General features: G+C 41.1%; 1 protein-coding gene across 15 annotated transcripts in view; it reads left to right on the top strand.

The window, feature by feature from the left end:
* The window catches only part of LOC135706297 (liprin-beta-2-like), a 163,627-nt gene that overhangs the window by 105,405 nt on the left and 40,173 nt on the right, over positions 1-18,049 (top strand). For 8 of the 15 annotated variants that reach the window (XM_065227877.1, XM_065227875.1, XM_065227878.1 and 5 more), the window contains 2 exons: positions 3,411-4,285; positions 4,396-4,620. In XM_065227877.1, coding sequence (XP_065083949.1) covers positions 3,411-4,285; positions 4,396-4,620 — 1,100 coding nt within the window. The remainder of the gene's footprint in view (positions 1-3,410; positions 4,286-4,395; positions 4,621-18,049) is intronic. The other 7 variants (XM_065227869.1, XM_065227876.1, XM_065227868.1 and 4 more) reach the window with 4 other exon arrangements.

The raw sequence follows: 18,049 nt of genomic DNA, 5'->3' as shown, positions 1-18,049 counted from the left end.
TAGCCAACTGGTTACCCATGCTGACTTCGGTTCTGATCACCTTCCAGTAACTTTTGAAATATCCCAAGAAATAATTTGTAATCCCAACAGCTCTACTTTCAATTACCATAGAGCTGATTGGGAGCAATATCGAACATTTATGGAATATAACTTCGATCCAAACATTCCTTTGCAAACCAAAGATGAAATTAATTATGCTCTTGAATCTCTGACTACTTCTATAGTTGCAGCAAGAGCTGCCTCAGTACCAAAATGCGAGGTTAAATTCGATTCAATTATAATAGACGACGATCTTCAGCTCTTGATCCGTCTTAAAAATGTTCGTAGGAGACAATATCAAAGAACACGCGATCCTGCCATGAAGGTTATCTGGCGGGATTTGCAAAAACAAATTAAAAAGCGATTCTCTGCCCTGAGGAACAAAACTTTTGAAAATAATATTTCTAAATTAGACCCGAGTTCCAAACCCTTTTGGAAACTCACAAAAATTTTGAAAAAACCTCAAAAGCCTATTCCAGCGCTTAAAGAAGGTGGTAAAATTTTGATCACAAATTTGGAAAAAGCTCAGAAACTTGCTAAGCAATTCGAGAGTTCCCATAATTTCAGTTTGGGTCTTACTAGTCCTATTGAGAATCAGGTTGCTCGGGATTTTCTGAATATTTTCTCTCGGGAAAATATTTTTGATGATTCCTGGGGGACTGATTTGGACGAAGTAAGGTATATAACTAAAAAGTTTCAAAATATGAAAGCTCCAGGTGATGATGGAATTTTCTATATCCTCATCAAAAAACTCCCAGAGAGTACCTTGTCTTTCTTGGTAAAATTATTTAACAGATGTTTCCATTTGGCATACTTTCCTGATAAATGGAAAAATGCAAAAGTTGTTCCAATTTTGAAGCCGGATAAAAATCCAGCTGAAGCTTCTAGCTACCGCCCAATAAGTTTGCTTTCTTCAATAAGTAAACTTTTTGAAAAGATAATTTTGAATAGAATGATGCTTCACATCAATACGAACTCAATTTTTGCAGATGAGCAGTTTGGATTTCGCCATGGGCATTCAACTACTCATCAACTCTTAAGAGTTACCAATTTAATTCGTTCAAACAAATCGGAAGGCCACTCAACTGGAGTTGCTCTTCTAGACATAGAAAAAGCATTCGACAGTGTTTGGCATGAAGGTTTGATTGCTAAATTGAAAAAGTTTAATTTTCCACTTTATATTATGAAATTAGTTCAAAATTATTTAACTGACAGAACTCTGCAGGTAAATTATCAAAATTCCAAATCTAATCGACTACCTGTTAGAGCAGGAGTTCCTCAGGGTAGCATTCTTGGGCCTATATTGTATAAAATTTTCACTTCGGACCTCCCTGATTTGCCTCAGGGTTGCCACAAATCTTTGTTCGCTGATGACACAGGCATTTCCGCTTCGTGTTATTTGCAGCAGACTGCAGAAAAGTTTAGATATTTTCTCTTCTTATTTACAAAAATGGAAGATTTCTCCCAACGCTTCCAAAACTCAACTTATAATATTTCCACATAAGCCTAGAGCTTCGTTTTTGAAACCTAGTAGTAGTCACATAGTCACTATGAACGGAGTTCCAATTTCCTGGTCAAACCAAGTGAAATATCTTGGATTAATACTTGACCAAAAATTAACTTTTAAAGATCACATTGAGGGCATTCAAGCCAAATGTAACAAATATATTAAATGTGTGTATCCTCTTATAAACAGAAAATCCAAACTTTGCCTGACGAATAAACTTCTAATATTTAAACAAGTTTTTAGACCGGCCATGCTTTACGCTGTGCCAATATGGTCTAGTTGTTGCACTACCAGGAAAAAAGCACTTCAAAGGATTCAGAACAAAGTTCTGAACATGATTTTGAAGTTGCCTCCCTGGTACAGTACTACCGAGGTACATAGAATTTCGAATGTTGAGACTTTAGAACTAATGTCCAACAAAATAATGAATAATTTCAGGCAAAAATCGTTGCAATCCTCAATTGCAACGATTAATTCCCTTTATACTTAGATAAGATTTAGTTTTAGTTTTTAGTTTTAGGATATCAATTGTTATACTGACATGCAGGTTAAAAACCTGTTTAAAATACTGAATTGCCAAGACATGAACAATGTAAAAACACTTAGATATATATCATAAGAATTAAGGCTGGTACGTTACTGCAGTAACTGGAGCACCTAGGTTAAAAATGAAATGTAATTTATTTTGAATTTGGAACAAATAAAGAGTTAAAAAAAAAAAAAAAAAATTCTTGCCACACAATTATACTAATGCAAAAATGGTATAGGCATCGAAAGCTCTCAATTAATAACTGTGGAAGTGCATCTAGAACACTAAGTTGAGAGCACGCAATAAGCTAATATGCGATATACAATAAGCTTGAAATGCGAAGAAGAAGAAGAAAGAAGAACACAATTAGAAATGTTTACCGCAATATCGGAAGCTTAACTGTTCGGAAAAATGTGGGTAATTGTTTTAAAGCTATTTTAAAGCAAAATCTTCACTACAATTACAAGATTTATTCATTTGAACAAAAACGTGTTTTGAATTTTTTTTTCTTTATTAAAGAGACATTCAGCCTTGGGCTGGTTCGTCTTACGTGTTTTGAAATTATTTTTAAGCAAAAAGGCTTTAAAATGAATATTTAAAAGTTTTACCGAACATTCAGCTGTTTCGGTAAAAAAATACCGATTTCATTTACTCCCTGACGATAATAGGTAAAGAAGTGCCGCAGCCGTCACTTCCCCTATGTTGAAGTTTGTATTTTAAGGGTTGAGAATTTCGATTGCTGTCACATACATTTCTACACTAAATGAAGAGCTGTGACAGCTTTTGTGAAACTGCAGATCCTGCATATTGATAGGCCAGCAGCGTGCAAAACCCGAACCAAACTGTTCCAACATCAACTACACCGCAGTGCCAACGGCGGTGACTCGACAGCATCTGCTGCCCATCGACCGTCCAATCGGATCGAAAAAAAAACCTGTTGCACATAGTTTTATAATTGGAGAATTTATGTTGCATTCTCTTGGCTGCTTCGAGGCGAACGAGGGGGTGACGTTTCGACCAACATTGAAGGGCTCGCAGCAATATTGGCTTCGATAAATAACTCAGCAGAGCCCCATTGTTGCTGCTGCTGCTGGTTTGGGAGAAATGGTTGAATGGAATGGAATTAGTTAATTTATGATAAAACCACTCTCGTGAAATGGAATGGTTTCGAATATTTATGCCACACAACTGGCGTGCGGTAGATGTTATCATGTTGATTTTAAATCGATCCATATTGGATAAATTTCAAAGCACCCACAACAAACTGCTCTTCCAATTAGTTCGCCAGATTTTATCGCTGTGTGTACTGAAAACCTTGAAATTGTTTCCCCTCAGATGACTCTACGTGCCGTGACGAGGATTTCACCTGGGTTAACAACCGTTCCGAAGCACCGAAAGCTACGATCGATTCGGACCGTCGATCGACTTCTCACACCACCATCGGAGGTCGATCAAGCCGAAGCCACACTCACGGCCATGAACCCAGCTTAAACCGTAATCTCCTGAGCCCAGTGCTGGCTCAACCGGGAGCTCTCGGCTGTGGCAAACCTCCTCGTCCCATGACGGGTAGCCTGGATAGAAGACGCCATCTAGGAGCGAATCGCCACGAGCGGGACTCCAAAAGTCGAAGCACCCACTCGCTCAAAGACAAGTTCTCTTCCTCCGAACTCCAACAACAGGACTCCCACTCCAGCAATTTGAGCTTGAACTCCAAAGGTAAATCCTCCAGCAAGCGATCGACCAGTGTGAAAGGATCGAATGATAAACTTTGGAATTTTCAAGAACACCACAATGACTCCGGAATCTACCACAACTACAACAGCAGCGGAAGTAGTCATCACCACCACCACAACAACCACAACAACAACAACAACAACAACAACAACAATAACAATGGTCAAAGGCAGAGCCCGGGGATATGGGAACCTCCACCGCCACCACCAGTTTCTCACTGGGATCCGCACTACTACTGGAACTGGAACAACCACCACCAGAGCCGAGAGGAGCTGCGGCTGATCGACTACCACCGCCGACAACAGGCGGAACTGTATCGATACGGCAGCAACGGAGCCCTTAGCAGCACCCAGGACTTATCCTGCTCCAGTGGATGCTGCAATCGTGCGTACTACCCACCACAGCCACCGCCCTGTTGCTCCTGCGAGCACAGCCGACCCATGTGGGGCAAGGACTGTCAGGTTGGCACTATTAGAGTGAGAGCTTTGCGAAGAACCGTACCCTTAAATCGCTTGACATATTCTCCTATTTAGCAAAGATCACTGCCTAACATTGTTTTTCCTTCTGTTTTCTTCCACCGAAATAGCGTCAGGACACGGACGAGCGACTGCGCCGGTTGCAATCGGACAAGGAAGCCATGGCCCTGCAGGTCAAGGTACTGACCGAGCAGGTCCAGACGCAGGGCACCAAGATCGCCGATCTGGAGCGGACCGTCAGCGAGAAGAACCAGCTGCTCTCGAATGCGGACGACCTACTGCAGCGAGTAAGCCAATTTGCCAAAACCGTTGGCATCCAGATTGACAAACAGAAAGTACCGCGATTATATTTTTTTTTCAACACCCTTTTTGAGTTTACTTTCCTTTCTTGTAGTTTCCAAGTTTACGTATCTCTTCTTCTTGTTCTCTTGTTCATAGCACACTTGTTACGTTGAATTTTCGTTGTTTTCTCAATTTCACTTTCGCTGGAACTATCCAGAATGTCTCTATCAGTGTTTTGATGTAGATTTTAGATCATAAAATGTGCTCTGCATCTTTAGAAAGCATGTAGATGTTCCTTTATCGTTGATGTCGTCAGTAGAAGTTTGTCAGATGGTTGCCACGATAAGTACATTATATTATATTTTTCAAAATTTTCGACCCCAAACAATTAGCTTACTTCGTCATGAGGTTCTTAACCATCTAACAAAAATCAATTTAGGGTGAATGTTGCATGACTGTATTTTAGTTGGAATGTTTGTTGCAAATGCACCCTAATACGCTCTCGTAGTTTGTATGATACTAACCTAGCATAACAGTAAGTTAACTCGAAGACAACATGTCAATAACCCTAGTAGCACGCTTGTCGCAAATCAATTGTAGAAACTTATATACGACTTATTTAAGTCATAAACAAGTTGCTGTAACTTATTGTGATGAAAGTACGCTGCTCGGGAAGACTGGCAGCTCTGCTGTCAGTATCCACACGCTATTTTAAAACTACCCAAATTTCGGGTAGAATCCACCCAGATCGGTCAAAACTGATCTTACCAAAAGTGGGTAAACTGTGTTGGGAGTGACAAGTTGACAATTGAACAAAGCCGATCGGATTCATGTCGATGTTCTACATTTGTCACCTTGTCGATCCCAACATAGTTTACCGATTTTTAGGTAGTTTCAGTTTTGACCGATCTGGATGAATTCTACCCAAATTTGGGTAGTTTAGAAATAGCGTGTCAGTGACACGTACACACGACGAATAAGAAAGAGCCAAATTTGGGTTTAGTTTACTTATAAATCACATAAAGTGCAGGAACTCAGCGATGAATAAATTTGCTTCGTGTTTTTCCAGGGTTTTCTGGGTTTTTCGTAAATATGAGAAAAGTAAAGATTGGATTCACTCAGTATATTGGTACTAACGGGTGTTCAATAAAAAATGAGATTTTTTTTCTGTCATATAACAGTAAAAAAAATTTCAACGAATTTAGTATTTTTTATTAAAAACATAATGTTTATTCTTCAAAAAAACGTCAATGAATATTGGAAAAGAAGCCCTGGTCAGCCGTACGACGCAACTTAGTCGCGATGCTCTCACAAGAGCGCTGGACATCATTCTCATTTTTTATTGAACACCCGTTACTCTTAGACTGCGTAAAATTTTCGTCAATTTTCCTCTTTTCCGGCAGATTTTTGAGGTTTTCCACAGGAAAACATAAGGCAAATTTACTCATCGCTAAGTTCCTGCACTTTTGGCGATTATGAGTGAACTAAACTCCAATTTTGGGTTTTCTCATTGGCCGTGCAGTAGCGCTGCGCTAGAGCAAAGGTAGATCCTCCACATAGGAAAATCAGCAAATAAACTAACCTATCAAATTCGATCGGAGCTTTCACCTTTGAGTAGCAGGGTTGCTTCCACTCACTTGCTATACAAAAATGATTTTCGGAATTTTTAAATCATTAGATGTTATAAATAAAAAAATTACTTGTTAGATAAAAGAATATAATGAAAGGCAAGTGTTTGACACATAAAACCTATCAGTTTCGTATTCAAAGTGTCACAATCAGCGATTTTATTATTCGTGAGCGTTCACTGAGAGTGAGCGCTCGCGAGTCGCTAATTGTGACTATCTGCAAGCGAATTTGACAGGTTTTATGTGTCAAGCACTTGCCTTTCAACCTCTTCTTGTATCTAATATGTACAAAATATCATTATAACATCTAAAACCATTTTTTATAGCAAGTGAGTGGAAGCAAGCCTGTTGAGCAGTAGATGGCGAAATTGTGAAAAGGAATCTTACTCAGAGAGTAAGTCACTTTTACTTATTCGTATGGAGCCCATTCGAAAAGCGAATACAATATATCAAGAAGAATAGCAAGTTTTCCATTTTCTCGTACGACCGCTATGAGACAGGTACAATTGCGTCATCTGTCACTCAAAGGTAAATGCTTCGAACGAATTTGATAGCAAAGATTACATCCTCAGAAGAAAGGTTTGTGTATTTGCTCATTTTTCTATGCGTTGCTTCCACCTTCGCTCAAGTGCAGCGCTACTGTCTCTGTCGCTTGGATCCTGGCAAAGTGGCCAGTCAGACAGACAGACAGACAGACAGACAGACAGACAGACAGACAGACAGACAGACAGACAGACAGACAGACAGACAGACAGACAGACAGACAGACAGACAGACAGACAGACAGACAGACAGACAGACAGACAGACAGACAGACAGACAGACAGACAGACAGACAGACAGACAGACAGACAGAAAGACAGACAGACAGACAGACAGACAGACAGACAGACAGACAAGACAGACAAGACAGACAAGACAGACAAGACAGACAAGACAGACAAGACAGACAAGACAGACAAGACAGACAAGACAGACAAGACAGACAAGACAGACAAGACAGACAAGACAGACAAGACAGACAAGACAGACAAGACAGACAAGACAGACAAGACAGACAAGACAGACAAGACAGACAAGACAGACAAGACAGACAAGACAGACAAGACAGACAAGACAGACAAGACAGACAAGACAGACAAGACAGACAAGACAGACAAGACAGACAAGACAGACAAGACAGACAAGACAGACAAGACAGACAAGACAGACAAGACAGACAAGACAGACAAGACAGACAAGACAGACAAGACAGACAAGACAGACAAGACAGACAAGACAGACAAGACAGACAAGACAGACAAGACAGACAAGACAGACAAGATAGACAAGACAGACAAGATAGACAAGACAGACAAGACAGACAAGATAGACAAGACAGACAAGACAGACAAGACAGACAAGACAGACAAGACAGACAAGACAGACAAGACAGACAAGACAGACAAGACAGACAAGACAGACAAGACAGACAAGACAGACAAGACAGACAAGACAGACAAGACAGACAAGACAGACAAGACAGACAAGACAGACAAGACAGACAAGACAGACAAGACAGACAAGACAGACAAGACAGACAAGACAGACAAGACAGACAAGACAGACAAGACAGACAAGACAGACAAGACAGACAAGACAGACAAGACAGACAAGACAGACAAGACAGACAAGACAGACAAGACAGACAAGACAGACAAGACAGACAAGACAGACAAGACAGACAAGGCAGACAAGACAGATAAGACAGACAAGACAGACAAGACAGACAAGACAGACAAGACAGACAAGACAGACAAGACAGACAAGACAGACAAGACAGACAAGACAGACAAGACAGACAAGACAGACAAGACAGACAAGACAGACAAGACAGACAAGACAGACAAGACAGACAAGACAGACAAGACAGACAAGACAGACAAGACAGACAAGACAGACAAGACAGACAAGACAGACAAGACAGACAAGACAGACAAGACAGACAAGGCAGACAAGACAGATAAGACAGACAAGACAGACAAGACAGACAAGACAGACAAGACAGACAAGACAGACAAGACAGACAAGACAGACAAGACAGACAAGACAGACAAGACAGACAAGACAGACAAGACAGACAAGACAGACAAGACAGACAAGACAGACAAGACAGACAAGACAGACAAGGCAGACAAGACAGACAAGACAGACAAGACAGACAAGACAGACAAGACAGACAAGACAGACAAGACAGACAAGACAGACAAGACAGACAAGACAGACAAGACAGAAAGACAGAAATTCATATATGTATATTAGACTGCCAATGAATGTATGGGAAAAATTTGACCATCAAATTTCGCTAACAAACCATATACAAAATGACCCTATGCAAAATTTGAGCTCAATCGGACATGATTTAGGGGTGGCGCAAACGCGTCAAAGTTTGACTTTTTTCACTCTCGAAAATCTCTCAAGGGGGGGGGGGGGTAGGGGTACATGAAATTTCGGAAATCAAAAAAAAAAAATTTTTGATTGCGAATGTCCTAAAAATGCATGAAACGTCAAGATTTGGTGTTATCCCTAAAAATTTTTTTTTTTCAAAAATCGACTTTCTGGGACTTAGAATTTTTTCATGAGTTCTATATGGAATATAGAAGATTGATGAGTCGGCTTCTAAAACTGTTCACAATGGATCACATCATTCGAGCAGTTTAAAATGACGTTTCCTACGACTCGAACTTTAACGTGGAACAATATTTTGATATTTTTTCTTCTACAACCTCGAGAAAATAGGGTCTTATTTGTTATATGCTTGAAAAATCTGGAATTTATTGTTTCATTTCCGTAAAATCGCTGGTAGAAGGTTGTCCCAAAACTGCTCGACAATATGATTAATTGTCTCCAACCTGCTTATATATCGAATTAAACCACCATTTAGGATCTAATACGAAATAATTCACTAGGGTGGTCCAATTATTCTTCATTAGAGTGGTCCAAAAATTCAAAAATATATGAAAAACCATAACTTTTCATCAGAAATTTCTAAAATCAATTGTAAAAATATCTTGAATTGCGTTAGTCTGTTTTTTTTTTGGGAATCATGAGTTTTACACAAGAGGAACATTTGCCTGAAAAGATGAAAAAATACTTGTTTTATACTTTGCCATATATTTCCTTATTAGCTACACCAAATCAGATTTCCTGGTACTCTTATAATTTTTTCGATGATCTTCAACTAATTGTAAAATGCCCTGCTTTTGATCTTCATCCGTTGATAGTTTTGAATTGTATGTTTTAATCAGTGCTATACCACGCTCTGCATTATCATTAACTACTTCCAAACATTGAACCCGTCTTTTGGCATTTTTAAACTCGATGGAACTACTCCACTGCTCCATATCGACATTCAGCAACGACTTCGGAATTTGGAGAGCTTTGAATAAGTTTTCAATACCACTGCTGCGTTGTACAAACGAGTGTAGTTCAATCGTTGAAATATCGTTGGATTCAACAATGGATATGGCTGTAATGTTATTATGAGAATCTGTAAAAAAAAAATCATTAGAAAATTAAATGCAAATGTATCAATTAAAGCATTTACCTGAAAGAAGTTATTTTATCCATCTTTGACGTAAATTATGGAACGTAAACAAACATGTCATGTAAAATTAAGTGTTCTCAAACCTCAACTCAACGCAACTCGACGAAAAGTGCGATTGATTGAATTTATTTTCTCGTTTCTCTCAACTGATTCTTATGTCATTTGGGCCGCTTGCATGTGTCGGTCTCAGGAGACGGAAATTTACATGACTTTTTGGTAGTGTGTATACATATAAGAAGAGATATATAACATATACTTCACACAAGAATTCTAACATATAATTCAGATTCAAGGAGCACCGTTCATTACATTTTAATATAGAAAGCTAATGGCATGTCCAATTAAATTTTCAACCAACCCACCTTAAAATAGGTATTCTCCCGATCAAACTTCAAAATTTCTGCACCATAGAGCCACATTATGTGTTTTCACTGAAGGTGCACTTGAGAGCGCTCTCGAGTGTAGCTTCTGTGTGAACACAGAGAGTGACTCTACTTACTTACTTACTTAACGATCCTGCGCACCTCCAGGGGTGCAAAGGGCCTTTGTGAAAGATTTCAATCCTGGGCGATTACTAGTTTTGGCCTTGACCTGTGCCCAACTCAAATTTCAGTTCTTAATTTCACTGTTTAGGCTCCGCCGCCACGAGCCCCTGGGTCTGCCTCTGCTGCGATGCCCTGCTGGATTCCAATCCAGTGCTTGCTTGCAGATTTCGTTTCCGCTCCGTCGTAGTGTGTGGCCGACCCACCTGCACTTCCGTTCACGAATTTCTGACTCTATCGGCTTCTGATGGCACAAACGATGAAGCTCGGAATTTGAAATCCAATTGTGGGGCCACCAGGCACGAATTATGTACCGCAGGTATCGGTCACCATATTTAACTGGCGTATAACAGCACAGACTTCACGTTCGAGTTAAAAATTCGGATTTTGATCTGATCTGATTCGCTCTCCATACATTTCGCAAATTGGCTGTCTTGGTGTTACCGTCCGACGCTATTTGACTGCCAAGATATTGGAAGCTTTCGACTTTCTCCACTGCCTGCCCAGCTACCGTGAAATTGGAACGGTTTCCGTGTTGACATCCAACGATTTGGTCTTGTTGACGTTGATGGTTAGACCTGTTTCAGAAGAGCGTTCCACAAGGTCGTCGAGCTTACTCTGCATGTCAATGCGCCGTTGTTCTAATAACGCAACATCATCAGCCAAATCGAAGTCGTTGAGATGCTCCATAGCAATAGGCTGCCACAACTACCCACAGTTCGGTACACGGTCAACGGCTCCAACCATGATCTCGTCGATTACGATGAGGAACAGTAGCGGTGATAATATACATCCTTGCCTCACACCCGCGATTACCCGAATCAGGTCAGACAAAGCTCCGTTGTGCAACACTCTGTATGAGAAAGCCTCGTACTGCGCTTCGATGAGGATGACGATCTTATCAGGGACTTCCTTGCGTCTCAGAGCGCCCCACAAGTTTTCGTGGTTTAGTCGGTCGAAAGCTTTTTCGTAGTCAATGAATACCAAGTACAGGTACTCTTGGAACTCATTGACCTGCTCCAAGATAATGCGGAGCGTAACATGATGCCTCGCCAGTTGTCGCATACAGTTGGATCCCCCTTCTTGGGGACTTTTACCAAGACGTCCTGCATCCAGTTGGCCGGAAAAGTCGCGGTGTCCCAGACATTGACGAATAGTTGATGCAACATTTGTGAGGCTAGCATGGGGTCAGCTTTGAGCATCTCTGCTGATATGTGATCGACCCCCGGGGCTTTGTTGGACTTCATACTTCAGATGGCAAACCTTTCTCCTGCAATGATGGAGCTTTAGTGTTGACGCGAGTAATGCGCCTCACCCTTGACGGATCATGCCGAGATGTTGATGGTTGGTTGACCGGTGAAACTTCGAGAAGTTTGCTTGTCCCGTATACAGTAAACCTTCCCTCTCTAGAGCCGAATACCGCTGACGAGCCTCGTTTTTGGCTCCTCGGGTCCTTGCTCGCTCTATCGCGGCTTTTGCTTCTCTCCGGTCCTCGATCTTCCTCCAGGTTTCATCGGTGATCCACTCCTTGCTCTGAGTGCGCAGCTCACCTAGGTTGTTCTCGCTTGTTTCAATAAAGGCATTATTGATGCTCGTCCACTGTTCTTCTACGCTGCCACCTTCGGGATTTTAGCTGCGCGAGCCTCGAGTTTTTCGATGAACGATCTCTTCACTGCTGGGTCTTCCAGTCGGCGTGTGGTGAATCGCCGCCCGAGCCTCTCCTCCCGCCGTTGAACCCGCGCAATGGGTAGGCGGATCTCACCGACCAGGAGATGATGGTCAGACGCCATGTCAGCGCTGCGTTTATTCCGAACATCAAGAAGGCTCCGTCTCCATTTTCGGCTGATGCAGATGTGATCGATTTGGTTCTCTGTATATCCATCACGGGAGACCCATGTGACTTTATGCACTGGACAATGGGGGAAGAGCGAACCCCCGATAACCATGTCGTTGTTGCCACAAAACTCTGCAAGCAGCTCGCCGTTCTCGCTCATAAAGGGTGATACGGTCAAAATTTGGTCAAGGGAAAACGCGTGTAAATCGGTGAAATCGTTTATTTAAAAAATCAAATTAAATTTCTTTTTCAAGTTCAGTTAGTATAAAATTCAGGAAAAATATTCAGTTAGGCTTCCGCTTTTCCAAATCCGAATTGCCGGGCCTTACGCTTGACCCCTGCCATCAGATTTTGTACAGCCACCTTGTCCACCTTCTTCGCCGCAGAAAGCCAGTTTGCCTTGAACTGCTGCTCGCCCTTAGCAGTTTTTTTGGTCTTCTTTAGGTTCCGCTTGACAATAGCCCAGTATTTCTCAATTGGGCGGAGCTCTGGCGTGTTGGGAGGGTTCTTGTCCTTGGGAACCACCTGCACGTTGTTGGCGGCGTACCACTCCATTGCCTTTTTACCGTAATGGCAAGATGCCAAATCCGGCCAAAACAGTACGGAACAACCGTGTTTCTTCAGGAAAGGCAGCAGACGTTTATTCAAACACTAAATTTCTTGGTTGACAGTCCCGGAAGCTATGAAAATGCTGCTTTTCAAGCCACAGGTACAGATGGCTTGCCAAACAAGATATTTCTTTGCGAACTTTGACAGTTTCATGTGCTTGAAAACATCTGCTACCTTTTCCCTTCCTTTTGCCATATAAAACTCCTGTCCCGGAAGCTGTTTGCAAAATTTTGATACGCTGCTCTTCTTGCTTGGACGGCATTTTGACAACTGAAGAGTGAATTCCAAAATCAAAATAGGAGCAACATTCTACACACACACACCTTCAAAATAAGGGGTGTTCAGGTTTTTTAAATGCAAAATTGAAAGAAATACGTCAAGTTGATATTGACCAAATTTTGACCGTATAACCCCTTATCTCCGAGACCACGGCGTCCCATAATGCGCTCATAGTCCGAGTTGTCGGAGCCGATCTTCGCATTGAAGTCGCCTGTGTAGATCTTGATATCATTTATTGGAGTCTTATCCACGGCAGCATTCAGTAGACTGTAAAAGTTCTCTTTGTCCTGCAATTCGGCAGCATCGGTTGGCGCATAACATTGGATTATGTTAAGGTTTCGGACCCGTGTTCTGAATCTGGTAACGATTATTCTCTTATTGATGAGCAGCATGTGCTTTGGCGCTAAGCAGAAAGCCAACTCCACGATGTCGCGGAGCGTTTTCACCTCGCATACCAGAATATAAAAGTACCTGTCCCGAAGGCAGCTTGTGTTCTCCAAAGTTCGGCCAGTGGACTTCACTAAGTCCCAGGATTTCTAGCTTCAAACGGCGGGCCTCACTGGCGAGTTGTGCCAGTTTACCCTGTTGAGCTAGCGTAAGTACATTCCATGTTCCAATCTTTGTCCGTTGTTTAGCGCTAAAAGTCGTTGCCATAAAATCAGTTCGTTATCTTTCACTATTGGTTTCTGTAACAATTTTAAGGTTTCGGAGACAGTAGGTGGTTGGCCTAAGGTCTCCTATCCGCCGTGATGGGACTGCCATCTTGGGTATAGCTTTCCGGGAGAAGCATTTTGTATTCAGCCGCTGGATGCCAGTCAGACGCTGTTTGAGCCGCCCCTACCATGGAGAACAGACGCTCGGGTTTTGTTAGCCACATCCTCCAAAAGGATGCAGCTCCCCCTTCCCTGTCAGCATACGACCAAAGTTCCCACCGGGGTTGGTTACCCGATCTTCCCTAAGGTTACTCGTACCCCAGCCGGCGCCGCAGGGAGGAATGCATAGGAGTTACTGGGCAAGAAGCTAAGGACCACTTTCACTTGCGTGTCGGGTCTATTTTATAACCTTCAAGTACGCAAAGTACCGGTGGTACGCATTATACCAGTCATTTGCCAGCCAGAGTGACTTATTGAATTTTGATCGGGAGGATACTAGTATTAGCGGCGTCAGTTGTATAGTGGTAAGCGAGACTTTCTCTCAATCCAAAGAGCCGGGGTTCATTCCCAGTCGGCGTGGTCCGAATTTTCTGAGGGAAGTAAATCTGTTGGTCCCCGGTCCATGAGTTCATGGGTCGATAGGTAGGGTCCAGGTGTTGGAGCTGTCTCCCTGGCATTACTAGCATTGGTGCTCAGTACGGAAAACAAGATCGACGGAAAAGAAATCAAAGAAAAAAGAGTAGGATACTAGTTAATATATCTCTGTTAGCTGGATTAACTGAAAATAATATTGGTCATTATGTTAGCATTCTTTATTAAAAAGTAATGAACGAAGCTCCAAATAGTGATTCATCCCTGCAATCCACAAATGGCGACTATCATGCCTAATTTTACAAGGTAAATCAGCCATGACAACGGCCATTTGTGGATTCTATCAACCTTGTCCTCAATTGAAATTTTCAATCTAAGTCTCAATTGTATCACAGCTGATAGTTGTTAATTCTTGAAAAAATCCTGGATCTCATAGACTTACATCTACGGCACAGATAATATCGACAAAGAGATCTATCAAATAGAGTCCACTTTCGAGACCACAGTACGGTGTCATGTTGTGATATAAATATCAGCAAGTTAAATTAAAAAATTCACATTTTCCTAGCGCAAATAATGAAATATCAAATTCTAATACACTACGCCATTTGGTAGCCGCACCAGCAACATGATAGAAAGCCAAACACAAATATTTACCACACATTTTGTTTGTGTGCCCGTTATGATTTGTCGGCTTGCTCTTTTCATCTTTTGACACAGCCCGAAACAGAGAAGATTAATATTTTCCTTTTCCTTTTCCTTTTCCTTATCCACCCAAGTGATGAGATCCCGTGGCCAAACATTAAATACCACAGGATTTTAATATCCCTCCGTAAAACGAAGGAAAAATGATTCAAACACAAATGTAAATAACTGGCTCAATGGATTTCACCTCCCCGATCTCCACAGCGCCACGTTCTCTCTGGCTCTGCAATTTGGGATCGGGTGCGAAAAGGGATTTCTTGCCTCATAACAACCCATTACATTCCATTTCGGTGCATTCAACGGCGTGGGCTGGGACCGCGTTATTGTTTTGATTTTCTGCACCCTGGAAATACCGCTCGGGATCGCAATTACGGGCGTATTCGAATGGAATTTGTTTGAAACGGTTCCGAAATATTCCAATGTTAAATGTCCGGAATGGTTGATGGAAGAGGAACAATTCCCACAAGTTACAAAATTTAGCGTTTTCAGGGAGAAGAATCTCGCCTAGAAGTCCGGCAGAGCTCTGAACAATTAGTAGATAGTGAGGTGTAGATGCCCTTGTACTTATTTTGAAGAGTGTTTATTAAGATGCCCGTAATTGGAAACGGAACAGTAGTGGGCAGAAAATATTTCGAGTGCAATAAAAAAGGATACGGTTCGAGATAATAATCTTCTCTCAATGTCCATTAGGGTGCTTCATTTTGAGAAGACAAAAAAGTTTTGATTTCTTATTGGCCACCCTCTAGTTCGATACCTCAAAATATGAGCCAGTGCAAAAAATAGTAAAAATTGATGAAGGTTTAGAGGTCACACCAATGGATTGAAGTTTGTATGGAGATTTCAGTGAATTACTTTGGGAAATTTGTTTTAGTTGTTCAAACGATCTAAACCATTTGAAGTGTGATTGTCATGACAATGATTAACAAACCTGTTATTGTTGTGATGATTGGTGCTGTTGTCTTTTTACATTTTCATCTGTCAATCTACCATATTTTGTATTTTTTTAAGCAATTCTACTTTTCTTAATGTGCTGTGAAAGTGAGCGTTACAACAATAAGCTTTTTGGTCATTGTCATATCAACAACATATTCAATTTTGGACCAGTAGAACTAAAGTTAGGGCGATATAAGTGATTTTTAAAATTCTTCCATAGTAATTCCCATAACAATTTCAAATCATTTGCCCAACCTCTGAACCTTCATTAATCTTTACCATTTTTTGCACAGCCGCATTTTTGTTTTTGGGGTTGAACTAAAAGAAATTTAACCCTTTTTTTATTCAAAATGAGGCACCCTAATGTCCGCATCGTTGCTAAAGGAACGCAGATAGGAAAGTTGCCTCTGTTGACTTTGATATCTCCAGTGGAAAAATGCTTCGCAAGTAATCAGAAACAATTTGAGTTAATTTTCAATTTTTCGCTATCTATAATTGGTCCGTGGTAGATGGAAAATGGCTCTTCGTTATCATTTATTTGCTTTCGAAGCCATCAGTGTAGTCTAAAATCCTTTCTCGTTAATTAAATGAGCTGAACATGTTGGTCAACGTTCACGTGCTAGGTATTTAAGGGATTTCTCAGGTTTATTAATTCAAAGACATCAAAGCTTAATCATGGGTACTGAAAAACATCTGACATACATTCATAAATACATCAGTGTTCAATCGGCTGTCGACAAAAGCAGGCCACTCTCGATGTGTGCTACGCAATCGTCTGTTTTCTCGGCAGCAACCATTGTGTGGTCCTCCTCATTGTTCTTCATCAGCAGTTTTTTCGGTCGATGCGTCGTCGACTTTGGAAAGCAACCGTTTCGTGATGAGTGTGTGAGTGCTGACCACGTTTTGCGTCCATTGCTTCAATAGACGCGCTCTGACCCTCGTTGGCGTATAACAATTTGCCATACAATGAAACTACTGCAAGCGGCTCCAGTTCTGATGGAGGAGGCTTTTTGGATAGCGGAAGATAAAGTGTTTATTGTGTTGTACCTTTTGAGTATAGTTTTAAGATGTATTGTATAGTGACCAAGAATCCTCGGTTCTGTAAAGTTAATTCGGTTGAGCCTTATCAAATAAATTAATAAACAAAAAAAAATCATAAATACATACATAAAACGTCAAGGGACAGTCCTATGGGGTTGTACGCAATGGTGACGTAGAACTACGTGGTCTTATATAATAAATGTTATTAGTTAACTCCAGCAGGAGCTTGTGTTTTGTGTAGGAATAGGAATTTGAGCGAGGTTCTCTATCTATTTACACTCTTTACTATGACTATGATTTCCCTGAAAAAAAATCTTTTGATATGAAATTTAGTTGGGACATGTTCAGAAATTTAACTCGTTTGGAAAATCGATGGTAGTACAGGCTTAAAGCCTTTACAAGATGATTATGACGTGTAGGCAGCTGGATCAGCAAATCAGACCGGACAATCCCATATTCTTCGGTTCAATGATTGGGTACTCGCAAGAGTCTCAGCCCGTCTGCTGCTGGACAGGGGTTGAACTGGTGTTTGCGATATGCTGGAAGGCCGCAGAATATCCGTGTCCACTCAGCTAAAGCTCCTCCTCTTTTTAGTTTTTCTCGTTAAACTCCTTCTCTCAACAAATTGGTAAATCTCAGCTTTTAGCAGAAAGACGCTTAACACTTTTTTCGGCGAATTTATGATCCTGTTTCACGTCATGGTTCTTCTCTATGCCTGTTCAGATAAATTCGTACTTTTACTTATTTTCTCTGCTGCGCTAAATCGGTGTCGGTTACGCGCTCGAATAATTGAAAATTTGATAAATATTTAATCGAATAACTGAAAAATCTTTACGATTAATCGTTAATCAAATAATTGGACTTCTAGGCATCCCTAGAAAATAGTTTAATTTCATGTTTTTTGGTAGTCCTTCAAAAATATCAAACAACAGAATTGCAACCAGCAAGTGTAACCCAAGAACCAAAAGCGGTGCGATGCTAGTTTTCATTGCTATGACGACGACTGAATCAAGGGGCTTAGAAGCAGAGGCGTGGAAGTCAATTCTCTTCATCGATTTCCTCTTTTGATGACCATGGCTTC

Source organism: Ochlerotatus camptorhynchus, unplaced genomic scaffold (assembly GCF_037179485.1).
Source record: "Ochlerotatus camptorhynchus isolate MF236.1 unplaced genomic scaffold, CSIRO-AGI_Acam_v1.1 ptg000277l, whole genome shotgun sequence".
NCBI classification, from domain to species: domain Eukaryota; kingdom Metazoa; phylum Arthropoda; class Insecta; order Diptera; family Culicidae; genus Ochlerotatus; species Ochlerotatus camptorhynchus.
Note: the sequence above shows the minus strand (reverse complement) of the source record. Positions and strands in the feature narration are given on the sequence as shown.